The 17,381-nt window shown below is 38.5% G+C and overlaps 2 protein-coding genes across 3 annotated transcripts; one reads left to right on the top strand and one right to left on the bottom strand.

The window, feature by feature from the left end:
• il12rb1 (interleukin 12 receptor subunit beta 1) lies at nt 1–10,657 on the bottom strand. Its single transcript, XM_074667875.1, has 16 exons — nt 10,641–10,657; nt 9,072–9,211; nt 6,973–7,096; nt 6,610–6,761; nt 6,380–6,516; nt 6,257–6,296; nt 5,898–6,017; nt 5,453–5,532; nt 3,172–3,403; nt 2,932–3,084; nt 2,622–2,720; nt 1,418–1,573; nt 1,067–1,222; nt 893–962; nt 658–730; nt 1–291 (listed from the first exon to the last, which is right to left on the bottom strand). The coding sequence occupies exons 1-16, from the start codon at nt 10,655–10,657 to the stop codon at nt 1–3; spliced, it is 2,040 nt and encodes a 679-aa protein (XP_074523976.1).
• Nucleotides 10,658–11,506: 849 nt separating this feature from the next.
• klhl26 (kelch-like family member 26) lies at nt 11,507–16,950 on the top strand. Of its 2 annotated transcripts, XM_074668740.1 has the most exons (3): nt 11,507–11,779; nt 13,246–13,428; nt 13,968–16,950. In XM_074668740.1, the coding sequence occupies exons 1-3, from the start codon at nt 11,730–11,732 to the stop codon at nt 15,547–15,549; spliced, it is 1,815 nt and encodes a 604-aa protein (XP_074524841.1). In that variant the 5' UTR covers nt 11,507–11,729; the 3' UTR covers nt 15,550–16,950. The 2 variants fall into 2 exon arrangements, with proteins under 2 accessions (XP_074524841.1, XP_074524842.1); XM_074668741.1 differs by lacking the exon at nt 11,507–11,779 and having other exon boundaries at nt 13,396–13,533.
• Nucleotides 16,951–17,381: the final 431 nt, after the last annotated feature.

Raw genomic sequence — 17,381 nt, 5'->3', positions numbered from 1 at the left:
TTAGGGTGAGTCCGTCTTCAAATCAAAGACCAAACCATTCCTGTATATCAGCATAGCAAACTCATTTTCTAGCTGCTCCAGATCTGCCGTTTCTCCTTCTCTGGAGCTTCTCAGTGCTTCATCCGTACAGCCAGGATCCTCATCACTGATTTCTCCTGACATACTTGAATCTCTTTGTGCCGTCTCCATGTCCTCTGTAGTCTTCTGCATCTTCACAGCGACCAGCTTGCTCTCAGGGGGCACTTTGAGGAGTGTCAGTTCATCCACCTCCTCTTTTCTCTCTAACATTTCCTTTTTCAGAAAAAAACATTAAAAAAGACAGAATGAATCACTCTTGTTTTGATCAAACTAAAATGGTGGATTATCTGGTTTCATATGGTACCGTCAACATTCTGGTAAGCTTCTTATCACATGCTTTAGGAAGGAGAGAGGTAGAAAAGTCACATGGCCGGAGCTAAATGCTACTGTGCTGGCTTCATTTTACCATCTATTGCAATGTTCGATCTGCACATTGATTGACTTTTTTGTTAAGTCGATATCCCTGTCATTGTGATTTGTGAAATTTGCTCATTGGTGAGGAATGAGTATAAGTTTAAAGCTGAGGCCTGAAAGCTGGACCAAAAAAACAATACCATAAAAGCTGCTAGAGTTTCTTACCTGGTTCTCTTTTGGATAAGAGTTGAAATCAATAATAGGAGTTGGCACGGGAGGGAGGAGCTTTATTTTAAATCTGAGAGAAGGAGCAGACAAATAACTCAAAAATCCATGAAAGTGATTTGAGATGGCTGATGAACTGAGTCATTTAGGATATAGAAAGAAGATGTTGATCTGGCTCTTAAATCCTGGTGCAAACTGCATTTTGTGATATTACTGATGGAAGAGCAGAACTTACCTCCTGAAAATGAAGGGGCAGAATGCTGACATCAAAAAGAAGAAACACAGTAAGCAGAGGCTCCACCACACTGATTTCAAGAAAAACAAAAACACAAGATGAGACATCGTAGCTCCCCTACTCCACTGACCTGTGTCTGACTGAACAACATGAGTATTTTGCTCTTATTCATACCACTGATAGGCTTCTCAGGCTGTGTGCTGATTGTTGTTGTGGCAGCAGGTCCCACTCCCCCTCCTGTCACACCAGCCAGGGTGATGATGTATTTTGTAGCAGGGGTCAAGTTTCCCAGATGGTATTTTAACAGTGTGGCTGAGATGTTGTGGCAATCTGCTGAAATGAGCAGAAACTTAGCAAAGTTTTCATCACAGTTACACACATACAGCTGAGTTTTAGCTTCATTTTCTTCTGTAGTTTACAGGAAAGTCAATCTTTCACAGTTGGTCACATTTGTAATAAGTATAGCGCACTGGGTCTCTCTGGGTGGTTTGTGAAAACTGCAGGTGAGTTGAAGTAACTTCACACCTTCAGGCTCTTCCTGAAGGCTGAATTTTCTGCTGCAGAGGCTGTAGTGTGTCAGGAAACCTCGCTGATCTGCCAATGGTATCGCTCCCCAAGACAGGTTTGTAGAGCTCTGAGTTTCATGAAGAGCAGTGAAATTTCGAGGTTCTGTGAGAGGAGCTGGAGAAAAGAAATACAGACTCTTATGAACCAATATGCAATGGATCAGTATCTGCAACATAATCACCTCTCTGCATGCCCCAGCTTACCAGTTACTGATCAAACCTTTTGAAAGGAGTGTTTATGATTATTTTGGGGTCACAAGGGGCTGAAGCTAAACTAAGCTATCCAGGTTCAACAAAACGTCTCCTGTCTGAGTCGCTGATTTTACTACCTGCACCCACTGTACTGGGGGTGCATTTTTTTCTAACTCAGCCGTCCAGAGGATATTAAGATCGCGAGCTCCCCCAATCAGAGGCACAGCTGAGGGTCATCTGACCGACAGGCGCCCTATGGCTGTAGGCGAAGGCCTTGCCACTACCAATATGGCCGCTATAGCCGATGTGCTTCATTTTCTGTTTCAGTAACAGAGGGGTGACGTCGGCGAGACTACGTCCATGTTTTATACAGTCTATGGTTAAGTCACTATGTTGTAAGATAAGGGTCAAAATAAAGGTTGAAGTTGAAATAAAAACATTATTACTAAAGAGTCAACATTAAGTTTTCATTTTTACAAGCTTGAAGTTTAAATAAATCCATTTCAAATTCATTTGGAGACTAGATTCAAAACAAGTCGTAATGATACAAGATAAATGAGAAAAATAGTCATTGTTTAAGAGATAGTCTTAATGAGGCCATATGGCATGAGATGTCAGTCTAAATAAAGCTGTGATGTTACAATACAAACATCTATCCTCTTATCCTGTCAAAGTCCAGGTACAAAGGTAGTGTGAAACTAATATTGTGACCCATTGTTTGGGTTAAATAGAGGGTGAGGTATCACCAGTTATTACGTTTTTACTTTCAGGATGACATGGATACGTTGGGGAAGAAATCTCATCTGACAGCAAAAATTTCTACAATTTCTGCATTCTTTAGAAATCCTGAGTATCCATTCAATAATCTATTGCTGTATATATGATTATTTCTTGAGGTTATTTGGATGCCAAGTGCAAATATGAGGGGAAATGACTCCTTACTACGACCACTCTAGTCAAGAGACACTCACCATCCTCCTTTTTATAAAACAGACACATATTAACTGTCTTTGGTCTCCCTCTCGTACATGTGTGTTCAAAGTACAGGTAACGAACAAAGTCCCTCAGCTCTGTGATACAAACAAAAAGAGAAGAGAAGTTTTAACATCAGAGGAACAAGAAGAGTTTACAACACAAACCATTTACAAAGAGCAGAGAGGAGCTGGAGGCCAACGTGTTTTTGTCTTTTTTTAAAGTATGCAATGTGACCTTTTTTACTTGCATCATGATGTTGGAATTGAAATGAATAATGTTAACATGGCAGAGACTGAAATTACTTACTCTGTTTTATTTTTTTCCTTCTCTTTTTCTTTTCCTTCTGCCGTCCTGTCAAAAAGATTGCATTTTCTGCTCTTTCACCATCCTCTTGAAGTTCATACCATTCAAGGCAAGTCACCTTATTCAGATTTTCATCCAGTAACGTTTTGTTACATGCTGGCATAAGGACAGAAACAGCCTTTAAAAATATAAACATCAATGTTATTTGACACACTCCAGCACACACTTTTGCCTGTAGGGTACCTTTTAAATCTGCATCTGGTTTGAAGGCAGGCAGTGGTATGACCCCTGGAGGAGAATCCCCTGCTGAGTTTGTGGCAATAACAGAGATGTTCACAGCAGAGTAGGAGACATAAACGGTGTGATGGGTTGTATTTATTGGATTGCTCCTTCCCACACAGGGACATCCTTTAGCAGACTGTGTATCATTCAGTCTGTAATTCACTCCTGTGATGGTGGCAGCATGTGGCGCTGGCTGAAGGGCAGAAAAGATCAGCTCAAGAAAAACACAACCACAATCCTCCCAACAAGCAACAATGAGGTTTTGACTATAAGAGATTTTTGTTAAATTCTACAAACTTTGTCTCCCCTATTTATCAAGATGCTTTTCAAACTTTTTTTTTTACCCTTATATATTCTTAATTTACACATTGGTATAGGCTTTATAGTTTGCCTTAGGCTGGTCTTCTTTTTCATAATTTTCCTTTAGACTCTGGGTACTCTTTTGTTTGCTTTTGCTGCCATGCTTGTTGGCTGTAAAATCTTGTTGATGACACTCTTTAGTCTGCAACTTTCATTAGTTATTGTAGGTATTTCATTGTAGGCAGTCTAAACAGGAATCTTGAATAATGAGCGTATTTAATATTAAAGATTCCACATTGGGGAAGCTCTGACTTGGTTGAAAGCAGTAAAGTTGATATTGTCTTCGAGTGCTTGTGGAAACTCACATTTCTGCCACATTGTCAACAGGAAGAGGTGACATCATTTACTTTATTTATTTTATTTATTTACTTTTATAAAGGCAGATGTGTAATTTTTCTATGTGTTCTATGTATGTCTAATGTTTTATTTTACTTCCTTTGTATTTTCTTTTAAAAGAACATCTTGGCAGTATTTTATTTTGAAGGAGCCTCTTTACGGGAAAAAGCAGGATTCAAATTAACATAGACGTGACGTCATAACATCAGCAAACAACGAGGGAAACATAAAAAGAGTACATTACGGATTACAAAGCCGAAGAAGGAGAAAAATTGTGTATTTATTCAGCACCGACTGATAGTAAGTACAAAGTATGTTCAATATAAAATTTTATATGAGGAAGTTTACGTGTTTTGTATTGTGTAGTAAGTCTAACGTCTCAAATTATGTCAAATCTAAATGTCTATTATTTGTTTCTTCCCAGCTCTTACGTTGGCTTTGCCACACAAAGGAAAATAAAGGAAGGTGAACCATAAGTAAGGCTGACTTGTTTCGACTGGATGCTACAACTGTATAATTGTGCCTGACTCCAACAGATTGATATAATATACTATGACCTGACTATTGACCACTTGCCAACTGGCTTTCATGACATCACCGTCCTCATTAGGCAAATAATGTAGCGGTGTTAACACCAGGTTAACATGCATTTTAGATTCTAAATATGCTTGATGTGTATTTAGGATCCATAAAAGTGACAAAAAGTAACACAGTAACAAAACTGAAATAAAATTCACACACTTATTTTTACAAATGCTTTGTTTTCACCCACTGAACTATTTCCTTTTATACCTACCTCAGATGATCAGCACTTGCTTATCTATAAAGTACTTTTCCTCATGCCAACCATCAAGTTGATCCTCAATACTAAGGATTTATACTATTTAGTATTCAGTATTTAAATAATTTGAATTTTTTATTGTATTTTCTTTTGAATATTTTGAATATTTTTTGTATATTTTGTATCTTAAATTGTTAATTATCCTGGATTCATTATTTTAGCATTTTAAACATTAGTCTAAAGTTTATGTACAATGACTGAAATGTGTACTGATTGTTTTTTGCATCCTTTGTCTACAGTTGTTACAGTTTTTGCATTGTTTACTTGCTGCTTTATGTGTCTCAATGGCTCCTTGGGGACAAATAAAGTTTTCTGAATTAAAACTGAATTTCATCAGTGACTGTGCTTCACTGCTCACTCCTACAACCATTCAAACTAAAATTGTTCTGACATGAGACCCGGAAATCTCTGTTAATACGTTAATGAATGTCTGGGATGTATTCCAGGAGCTGGTATGGAAATTTCTACTGGAAATTATTATTGTTCCTTGTAAAGCTGAGATCACTCCTACCTTCTCTCTTCTTCTTTTAGTCTAACATTGAAGGATTTATTAGCCTTGCCTAGCATCCCCCTTGATATTCAGAGTTGATCACCATTGTTCATAGCTTTCCAACAATCATTATCACATATTTAACATGCTGCTCATGAGTTTCACGCATAAGTTGCTCTTATCTAAACATAATTTCTGATGTTTCACCAGCTTACCTTCCAACGCAACGTCACCTTCCGTGTGCCATTCAGAGGGTGTAGTTTTTCCACTCTGATGTCAGGGTTTTCTTCAAGTTCTAAATGAAACATTTGTGAGAGGATTTTCTTCAGTCATATTTTAACTGTTTCAAACTTCTTTGCCTTACATTCATCAAAATGCAAATGCTTTTTGGAGGGGAATTAATCTGACACATTTGAGAAACAGCTGCGTCTTTAGACAGAACACAAATTCCCATGAAGCACCTGTTATTGTGTAGATTTGATATGCAAACATGTAAGCATATTACTGAAAGTAGCAGATTTAAGTCTGAAGGGGTAAAAGCTTTATTCTGGTGCACTGAGACAATCAGCATTTCTTAAACATGAGACATCATGCAGCTTTAAGTGATTTAAAATAATCAATGGTGTGTGATCAAAATCAGTATCAAGTTTTTGTCTTAACCTGCAGGAACGTCCACGACTGGAGACCAGTTGCTCCACGGTGGAGTGCAGCGGCACTTATGAGTGGACCTCTGCCTGATTTGAACCTGGTACGACGAGTTCCTCAACAAACTGACCCGGACTATTCAAAGGAAGACGGAAAACTTTCACATGACACCAACAAAATTAGAAGTGATTTGTTGACTGTATAAAATGTAATCATCAGCACACTAATGTACACACAGAAGCAAACACTTTACTAAAAAATATGAGGAAATATGTGCATTGTAATCGGTCCATAAACCCATTAGTGGATGTAATCATTTACTTATGACATATTTTTAATATTAACTTCAACTACAAATATGCAGTACTACTCACGGGTAGAGGTCTTTTCGTTGGTTTTTGTTGTATCATTCCTCTTAAAAAAGCAATAATGATAAATTATTTTTTTGTTGAATGTAGAAAAACCAAAAGAATCTGATTCATAAGGAGTTATCTTACGCTCTCCCAGGATTTAGTGGAATGCTGGCGGATGCGAACTTGAGCTAAAGCCGGATGGTTCTCGGATGATTTCCAGTTTAAATGAAGGTCTTTTTTTACCCAGGACATGGAAATCCTCTGTGGAGCTTCATACTTAACTGTGCAAGAGAGGAAACATATTTAATGTGTGATATTATCTTTAAATTGTATCAGTTGCAGAACAAAGTAAGAAAATTACTTTTACTCCTTACCAATGTCTGCCAGTATTACAGGGCTCCTGAGTGATCTGCAAATGGAATTTCCAACATGTGCTTCAACCCCGATAAATACTCTTTCATGTTTGATGAGCCGTTCCTCATGAATCTGAGCTGATGTCTGTTCATAGGGCCCAAACTTACTTTCACTGAGAACAAACACAAAGAGCAGTGAGTCCCATAAGGAACAGAAAATTATGACATCTTAGAAATCTTTAGAATCACTTCTGTTACCTTCAATCTATCACCTTCAACACAAGGTTATCTATTAACTCTGTTTACCATCGAGCTGTGGCATCAGTAATACTTGAAGTAAAAAAAAAAGTCACTATTTGATAATAGTGCTTAAAAAATACTCACTTAAAGTAAATGTCATATTTAATATCACGCTCTGTCGTGTTCATGCTCCACTCACACATGTACATGGACATGTTGATGCCTCTTCTGAAGCACTCAGGACTTGAAGGAGCTTCACATGTTGACCCTTTTGGGAAAACATTTCACTTCATTTGATTATTCAAACATATATTCAACTAAAAAAAAACATTTATCACACTGAAAACCTGGAGGGGGATTTAGTTTCAACAAACACAAACATGGGATGACTTGTTCAGAATAAGTTGGACAATATAACCTTTCACCAAACCTTTCATTGCGATAATTTAAGAAATGGTGCATTTACATGATATATTTCCACACAAAAGTCAAAGAAAATGGATAAAGTTTTTACATTTTTATCTGTAACATGGACTGCATAAAAAAATCAAAAGACATAACAGTGTCCTTCAAGTGAAACCAACATATTTAGAGCTCCCTCTACTGACTGATTGAAGCTGCCTCCCCTGTGTTAAGACGTGGGACATGTCAAGAAAAATACATGCCTCCAAAAAGTCTTAAATATAGTTTCATTTACTTTCATTTGTTAATGTCATAGTACATTATATACAAGTGAGTATAACAGACCTGCGGGCAAAGGTGTCAGAAGTACTCACATTCATTACTCAAGTAGAAGTAAAGGTACTGGGGTTTAAAAGACTTTTGTAGAAATTGAAGTATCAACTCTTCAGTAGAAGTGTGAAAATACTGGTTTCAAAACTACTTCAAATATAAAAGTAAAAGTAACTTAAAAGAGGTGGGGGGTGGGGGGTGGCCTCAAGGTCAAAAGTTTAGGCTGTGCCAGAGGGGCCTAAAGTTCACATAGTTCACCCTCCCCGAGTCTCTGCCACCGACATCTTCATACTTTGCTACATACATCTGTTATTTTGTTGCTGAAGTGTGGCGTAATTTATGTCATGTGCAGGGGTGATGGATTGTGTACAAACCAATGGGGCGTGGAATGGTATTACATTTATACATCTCATCCATCCGCAATCCAATTCTCTCTCCAGATCATGACATTTCAGTGATTTTAGGACAGGTTTTTACTTTTTTTTTTTGGTGTGTCTTTTTGAACGATAACAAGCTGGAATGAAACAGGAATAGCGAGGCTATTTTTAAAATGTAAGGAGTAGAAAGTAAAAAGTCGGCTAAAAAATAATTACACAAGTAAAGTACAGATACCCAAAATTTTTACTTAGGTAAGGTAACAAAGTATTTTTACTTAGTTACTTGACACCTCTGCCTGCGTGTCTTTTATTAGTGATAATTTTGTGTTTTCATCAGCAGGAGTCAGGAGCTCTGCTGCTCTTCACTGCTTTGACTCTGACTGCAAAGAAGTCAAAGGCCAAAGCTCACTTCCACTGTCGCACCAGTGTATGTTGGAAATAATAGACTTTTGAGACCAATTCCTAATTCTTTAATCTTAGGAACAATTAATCTTCAGTGTTCCATCTTCTACCAATAAGTGACCTTTCTCCCTGTGAGTAGCAGTTTATCCTGTTCTTAAAAGAAGGGTTTTACGCTCTACAAAGAGACACACCCTTTGAAGTGCCGGCTCCTCTGGGTATGACTACCATGAAAACTGCAACTTAACTGGTTGGCATTGCTGTAGATTCATCTATCAACTTTTAAATTCAGTGCCTGGATTATCTGTACATCCATACATTTTAGAAACCACCCCAAATTGTATCAGTTGTGCCATTAAACATAAAAAGCTAGGACGAGCAAACAAAAGCCCAAAAGTAAGACATCAAACGCCCCATATGTAATGTAAATAAAGGCAAAAAAAAAAAGTTACAACAATTAAACTAGCACTTAAAGTATCAGGCTGGATAATTCTAAACTTCACTTTAAGTGTGCCACTTTAAAGATTTACAGGGCAATACAGTCCGGATGTCCTCTGTTAGTAGAAACCACATGATCTGATAAGCTAACCATATCTAGTGGCGAATAAAATTGACACTTTCACTGATCTATGTGGTTATCAACCATGTGTTTTCACACAGTCACACAGACCAAAAGCTTAGCTGATGCTAAAAATAAAAACAACTTAAGGTAAAAGGTTTGAAAAATGAATTTACCCCTGCTGATGGTCGTAAGCACCACAAACACAACGGTATATCTGCGAAGTGAGAGCCAGTGTTTTGCAGTTTCCATGAGGTGTAGTGGAAAGATTTGACGATCTCTGTAGCCTGTGGGAGACAACCTGCCTTCAACCTGTCTTCAAACTGCCTTCATGTAATTCAGCAGTCCTTCTCAGAAATGTCAGTAAGGTTTCATATCTCTCAGGTTACACAAAGCTTCGTCAAAACCACAACTGTCTAGGCAGGGGGAGGTTCAGACAGGAACGACAGCCTTTCTGAAAGTGACGTCTCTACCTATTTTCTATTTTATTGTTGTATGAATCAAAGGCTACATGGAAACAACAACAACAGAAAGCAGGCACTCATATCTACATATTCTGTGATTAAAAAAAAAAAAGCATTATACACCTTGATTAGAATTAGAATTGTGCTTACTACTTCAACATCTTTCATTTTTAAACTGCCTGCAGCCTGCTCTTCCCAGCATTACCTCTGCTCTTCTGTCATCTGGTTTCAGTATAACTCTGTGAATCTTTACTTCCACATTTTGTGTTTATTCCTGACACTACTCAAGTACCTTTGATACCTATTCACTGAGGTATTTAGAGAAGGACCAAAATGAGTTTTTGTATGATAACAGACCTAGTTATTGTTTTGAAGGGTTCCAGTGGGCAGGTGGATGTGCCTCTTTGTCTCATCAGTTCTTAACCTGTGTCTGTTATGGTATTAAAATAATTGTAATAATTGTATATATTTATTGGGGTGGTGTCAGTTCAAAAATTTACAATTTCCTGTTCCTACCATAACAGCATACTTCAAGCAACAAAAGTCGACAAATATCTGACTCTGACTTAGACTCCAACATTTTACACAGCATTTCAATTTTTTATTTTGAATATTAAGTTTTAATCAATCATCTATAGTGGTCTTTTTCTCTATTATTCATAACAAATTTAGATATTTTGATCATTTCAAGGTCGACTACTACAACATAAAAATAAAGGCTTAAGGCCAAGGTAAGTAATTAGTTTACATGCTTGATTGTAAACACATGACAGGTATGAGAAGCTGCAAAAGGGAAGAGGTTAAATAGTGATGGAATGGTATTCTATGTGTCATGTTGTGGTCCCTGATTCTTTTTCTATCTCGCAACTCCTCCTCATCTTACATCCCCATTCTTTCTCCCATTTCCCATTTGACAAAAATATTTCATTTTCAATTTCAGGAGACAGTCTATTTACTTACTGAAGGTCTAATTAGGAGTTGGAACACAGACAATACATTTCAGGCACAGATTAGAAAAAAAAAAAGAATCCTCATTTTGCATTCTTAGTATAGTTAATTAGTAAACTTTTTTAGGCCTACTAGTTAATTTTAAAAGTCCTATAAACCAACCACAAGTATCCTAATAATAAAAAAAAAAAATCATATACTGGTTAGCAGGGCTTGACATTAACACCGGCCAACTGGCCACTTTGGCGGGTTGAATTTTATCTCAAACATGGAGCAGAGAGACAAGCAAAAAGATGACTCTGATGATGAAAGCTCTGAGGAAATTTAATTTACCTCTCCTTCACTGTCATTCTAATGAAAAAGACAAGATTTTCTGATCACAATCGTTAATAAATATTTAAGCAGACAGTGTCTCTTGCTGAGTTTTTATCAGTTCAATTAATCCCCTTTACCATTTTATTATAAGCAATAACAAACTACTATTTTAATTACTATGTCTTAATAGACTGCATATTTTCATATGAAAGGAGCACAATGTTACACACAACTTTATCAGAGCTGAATACCTGATTGAGGACCTGTGGATTTTAACACTGATGTAGTCTTGTTTTGAGTGTGCATAGGGCTCATTTACATTTAAAGAGGTTGTTAATTTTTTTAAAGTAAACTTTAGCATGTCATCATCAGCTTTAATCATATTGAACATAAATATCCAACGACAAATTGTGGCCAGTGAAAATACTGAGTGGCTAGTAACTCAGGGATACCACTAGCCACAGTGGCTGGTGAGCAGAAAAAGTCAAGCCCTGAATACAGACAATACATTTCAGGCACGGATTACAAAAAAAGTAAAAAGTAAAAAAAAAAAAAAAAAAGTGTATCCTCATTTTGCACTCTTAGTATCGTTAATTAGTTAATTAGTAAACTTATTTTAGGCCTACTAGTTAATTATAAAACTCCTATAAACCGACCACTAGTATCCTAATAAAAAAAAATCATATACTAGTTAATATGTCAGAATTGTCGCTGTTCTATAAGGGTTTAGTTAACAGGTAAGGGTATCAGACTTCCACAAGTTAACGAGTGCTGTCCAAGACCTTAATGGTGTATTAAACTGTTGATTTCAAGGATATGGAATAAATGCTAAAACGGTTTTCCATAATAAGTGTACCTGCAATCATAACACACTGGTGCCCCCCAGTGGCCACAAACTGTCAGCACAGAGGAGGAACGTGAAGTAGAGGGAGAGGTCAGCCCGCCGCCGTGTCCACATCAGAACCTGAGACAGACAGCTCCTCTCCCCTCGTGCCTGAACAACAGGCCGCTTTAACGGTTTATACAGAAAATGAACAGGCCTTTGTGCTGTTGACCTTCAGGTAACATTTCTGAAAATGCCCTATGCGTGTTGCTTTGTGCTAGAAGATGGCGGAGTCGGATGGCGGGGATTTTGCTTCGCAGTATCCACGGAACAGGTGAGCGAGGCAGAATGGAAGATGTGTTGTGTCCCCGGTGTTTGACAGGTCTCCTGGTGTTGTCTGTACAGAGCATCCACGTCTCCGCGCCTTCAGCGCAGCCTGAGCCGGGCGGTTCGCTCCGGTGTAGCTGTTGTACTGCAGGAAACACCGAGGAGCCTCGCAGGCCTCCAGGCATTCACACAGCCTGGACTTTGTATCGCAGACCTACAAAGTCCAGGCTGTGGAGTTGGTGTGCGTTAATATATTAGACGTGATGCTTCGACTAAACTTTAAAACAGCTGCAAGACCATTTTGTCGCTTGATTTAAGGAAGTATTTGAGCAGGCTGCTATTTATTATATAATTGTATTTATTCACTAGGTCCCATCAAGCGTGCTGAAACTGTAGCTACATACCAATACAATGTTTTCGAGGTTAATTATTTTTCTAAAGCCAAACAAAATGAAATTGAAATAAGTACACTCCATGGGCTTAGAAGTGTTTCCGTAAATATGAAACAAAAACTAAACTGAACAGTAAAGTAGCCATGTTCTGGGGGTATGCACTGTCAAGAGTGTATGCCTAACATTCTGTCAATTTTTTTTAAATTGAAAATTTATTTCTGTCTGTCTCTGTCTGTAAAATGGGCCTATCTTCAGCAATACGTTAATTGAATAATTGGCAGTTAAAAAAAATCTAATTTATGTAAACTGTAAATTGTTGACCTTCTCATAGGTTGTCAAAAAACTTAGTTATACTTTAAATGTTAAACTAATGAGTAATTTATAACTGTTCCAAAGTTTCATGTCAGTTCTCTCACCTTTACTTAAATCAGATAAAGAAAGGTGATTAACACACCAATAAGGGTTCAACCAAGAAAACAAAATCATTTTTACATTTTTTGTTATCATGAAAGTTTTGTCTTTTTCCACCCAAACTAACACTTTTAAACTTTTTAAAGAAATGTGGTTTTTAATTAAGGATGATAACATGCTGAGGTGGGAAATTATGTATTTCTTGAAATTTTCTACATATGCTTAAATATTCAGATTTGAAAAATCCAAAGAAATTTTAACCAACTTATTTCTGCTTATCACAAAATTGTCATCCAGATGTGGTTTTTTTTTAACTGGAGAATTACTTCCATGTGATGTTTAGACCCGTTTTAGTTTTTGTTTTTGTCTTTAATCTGAAAAGTGCTTAGATTCCATTTTGAAGAAGGTGCTCACACAATTAACTCGCCAGCCTTCACAGTATATTTTGGACATTTGGCCTCATATGTGTGAATTAGTTAAGGGGTGTCAAATTAACCGTGCTCCTTTAGTTCAGCAGTACCCTCACTTAAGTTTTACTTTGAATCTTTACTTTTGGTCATCCTATCTTTGCATTTATTTTGCTCTTATTTTTCTGCAAACTTACAGCCTGCTCCTACATGTATGAGATGTTTCTCCTGATCTGACCGGGCCTCCTTTTTTGCTCTTTTAGTATGGCTAACAAGAATAGCACCCTGTGCTGCACATTCTCAGCCCCCAGCCACAGTGCCACCCTCCTCCAGGGCTTGTCCATCTTACGATCACAGGGCCAACTCCTTGACGTTGTGCTTGCCATCAACGAAGAGCGCTTCCAGGTCCACAAAGCTGTGTTGGCTGCCTGTAGTGATTATTTCCGGTAAAGTATAAATGACAAGCCTTATCTGATGTGATTATCCAAAGCAGTCTCCACAAAGATTTTTGTTAAAGTGTGCTGTGGTTCAACTGCATTGAAAGCCTCTCAGTGAGTATTTTATGTGTTGGAATAAATAGATGTTGAAGAAGTGGCTGTGATAATGCTGAAAAACTGATGATGTTACAGTGCATCACAGTCATCAGTCTGCAAGATTGCATCTTTCTGTCAATGAGATTTTAGCAAACAGCAGCAAGCAACATGCAGTCTCTGGGATGTTGATGTGTGACTACTATTTAGCTGGTTAAAAACAGTTGGAGATGGGTCTTTAGTTTTCAGACCTGGTTTCACTCTGTGTTCAACTAGATTTAATTCTAATATGTAAACATTCTGATTGAGTGAGGGCATTTAAACATCATAAACAAAATTATGTATTGATAAGGTAAATTTACATTTTGTCATGTTATTTAGCTCTGTTTAAAAAAAATTAAGAGGTTTTTTTTTTGTATAATGCTGCATTTAGGAGACTTGTTCTTGTGTTTCAGGGCAATGTTTACAGGAGGGATGAGGGAGTCAAGTCAAGACACCATTGAGCTGAAGGGTCTGTCAGCACGTGGTCTGAAGCACATTATTGACTTTGCCTACAGTTCAGAGGTCACTTTGGACCTGGACTGTATTCAGGATGTCCTTGGGGCAGCCGTGTTTCTCCAGATGGTCCCAGTTGTGGAGCTCTGTGAGGAGTTCCTTAAGTCAGCAATGAGCGTTGAGACCTGCCTGCACATCGGCCAGATGGCCACCACCTTTAGCCTGTCTTCCCTCAAAGAATCAGTGGATGCCTTCACCTTCCGACACTTCCTCCAGATTGCAGAGGAGGAGGACTTTTTGCACATTCCCATGGAGCGCCTGGTGTTCTTCCTGCAGAGCAACAAACTAAAGAACTGTAGTGAGATTGACCTCTTCCACGCTGCCATTAGGTGGCTAAGGTATGATGACTCTCGCAGGGCTCAAGCCAGCAGCATCCTCTGTCACGTGCGCTTTCCACTAATGCGCTCATCAGAGCTGGTGGACAGTGTTCAGACAGTTGACATCATGGTGGAGGACGTGCTGTGCCGCCAGTATCTCCTCGAGGCCTTCAATTACCAGATTCTTCCTTTCCGACAGCATGAGATGCAATCTTCCCGAACGCTCATACGCTCTGACGTCATGTCACTGATCACCTTTGGAGGGACACCGTACACTGACAATGATCGCACAGTGAGCACAAAGGTGTACCACCTCCCTGACATTGCTTCCCGCCAATTCAAGGAACTGACAGAGATGGAGGCCGGGTGCAGCCACGCTTGTGTTGCGGTGCTTGATAACTTTGTGTACGTTGTTGGTGGACAGCACCTGCAGTATCGCAGTGGTGAGGGGGCAGTGGATAGCTGCTATCGCTATGACCCACATCTGAGCCAGTGGCTGCGTATCCAATCCCTGCAGGAGGCTCGAATCCAGTTTCAGCTCAACGTACTGCACGGACTTCTGTATGCCACTGGGGGGCGCAATCGATCCGGCAGCCTGTCTTCTGTCGAGTGTTACTGCCCAAAGAAGAATGAGTGGACTTGCGTTGAGCCGTTGAAACGCAGGATTTGGGGTCATGCTGGGACCCCTTGTGGAGAAAAACTGTATGTGTCAGGGGGTTACGGCGTCTCGCTGGATGACAAGAAAACCCTCCACTGCTATGACCCAGTATCAGACCAGTGGGACTTCAAAGCTCCAATGAATGAGCCAAGAGTGTTACACGCAATGATTAGCACCAGAGGTCGTGTGTATGCTCTGGGTGGTCGCATGGACCATGTGGACCGTTGTTTTGATGTGCTCGCAGTGGAGTATTACATCCCAGAAAATGACCAGTGGACCACCGTGAGCCCCATGAGAGCAGGGCAGTCTGAGGCGGGCTGCTGTTTACTGGAAGGGAAGATCTACATCATCGGGGGCTACAACTGGCACCTGAACAATGTCACAAGCATTGTGCAAGTGTACAACACAGACACAGATGAGTGGGAGAGAGATTTGCACTTCCCAGAATCCTTTGCTGGCATCGCTTCTACATCAATCATAATTCCACAAAACACCACACAGCGCTAATAGTCTGACCTGTGACTGTCAATATTTCATTCTACATGTTTTTTCTGCCAACTACAGAAACAACTCGAGGTGCAAATGTTGGAGGTGTGTGTGTGTATGCGAGTGTGTGTGTGTTGATTCATTAGAAGAAACGACTTTGAAAGTAACCACACACTATAATTTCCTATCTTTGTCTTGCTTGAGGCAGGATCTGTTAAACTAACAAATAAATCTTCATTGTTTTAAAATCTCCAGTTTAACTGTGTGAGTATAAGAACTACCTACGTTTTTAAACATTTCTTATTGAGAAACTATCTTAAACTCAGTTTGTAAGTGTTGTAATTTTACCAATCAAGGGCTTAAGTTTCAGACAGCACAAACAATCTCTGAAGTCTCGTATTTGACTGAAAGTCTTGAGTTGTATTGTTGTTCACAGAGGTATTAACAAACACAACTTAAAATGTTAGACATCATGATTGTACAGTTCTGAATGTTTCTGTGTGTGTTCGCTTCAATTTATCTTGTTATATTTTTTTATTTATGATTCAAATAATGAAGCTAAAGAAAATCATTGGGTGTCACCTGAAATACACTCATCATCAAACCACATCAGTGCACATTGATGATTGCACAAATGAACACTTTTTATGTCAGCTTTGGTTGTCAAACGTTACATTCAGGCTTTCATGTCTTTTATTCTGAAAGGAGGGCAGTGGGTGAGTGGGAGGGGGTGATCTATGGGTAAGGCGCCAGAGGTTGAAATCGAATCCTAGCAGTTCACTTGAGGACCATAAGCACTGCACATGGGATGCATAACTTAACCATGAGGTTGACTGACAGTTTTATTTAATGTTTTTGCTGAAAATGCTAACACTAATTGTCTGAGTAAGCATAACGAATCAGTGTGCATCTCTGAAGGCAGCTGCATTTATTTCCGATGTGTGTGTCTGGTGAGATGACATTGTGTTCTGCCCTCAGTTAAACAAGTGCAACATATTGTGAACCACAAATGCTTTTGTCCTAATATGATGGAAACATAGGTGATATGTATATCCAACACTTAAATTGTCTGTTTGCCAGTTTGGAGCAGGCTTTTATTTTTTAACTGCATTTCTGCACTTTTCAAAGCAGTGTTTATCACACACCTGATTCTGCTGCTAAACTTATTGATGTACTTTATATGTGTGCACGGAAAAATTAAGCTTTAAGTTTTTGTTTTCCTCTTTAGATGTGACCAACCATCTGTTTGCTGGTGATGAGTGTCCTTTTCAAAACTGTCTCCTGTTTGCCTAAGTGTGTGTTTGTATTGTTCTGATGTAAAAGCACATTATGTTTAGTTGAAGTGCAATATAAGAGAAATCTTTGTAGTCAAAGCGGAATGTAGAAGTTTGTTTGGATTTATTATGTGCATCTTTTATTAAAGAGGAGTCATGTTTTAAACATACCCTTTAGTGTTTTTGTGTTTCTTTTGATAGCATGACTTGTGTCCACAGGCCCTCTGAAGCGATGGTTTGCACTATAAAGGGACCGTTTGATTCGGACACTACTACAGAAACATAAATTTGAAAACCTATGTTACTTGTGACTTAATGCATAATTATGTATTCTGACTTCAAACACTAAGAATGCACAATTATTTATGGTTGATCAATGAACTGTCCAGTCTATTGATAGTTGGAAGTGGTAAAAATAAAAATAAAATATAAAAATCCAAAGTGATACCCTTAAAAAATATATTCCTCCATTCATTAGTTTGAAACTGTTAATGTTCACATAAAAAGAAAATAATCCAAACTATCACAATCAGTCTGTTGTAGTTCCTTGTGAGTTGCTTTGATTTGAAACTGGACTAA

This window comes from Halichoeres trimaculatus, unplaced genomic scaffold (assembly GCF_033239565.1).
Source record: "Halichoeres trimaculatus isolate MK-OKI-2021-1 unplaced genomic scaffold, fHalTri1.1 fHalTri1_scaffold_4, whole genome shotgun sequence".
Taxonomy (NCBI): Eukaryota; Metazoa; Chordata; class Actinopteri; order Labriformes; family Labridae; genus Halichoeres; species Halichoeres trimaculatus.
The sequence above is the reverse complement of the archived record's forward strand: the minus strand, read 5'-3'. Positions and strand labels throughout refer to the sequence as shown.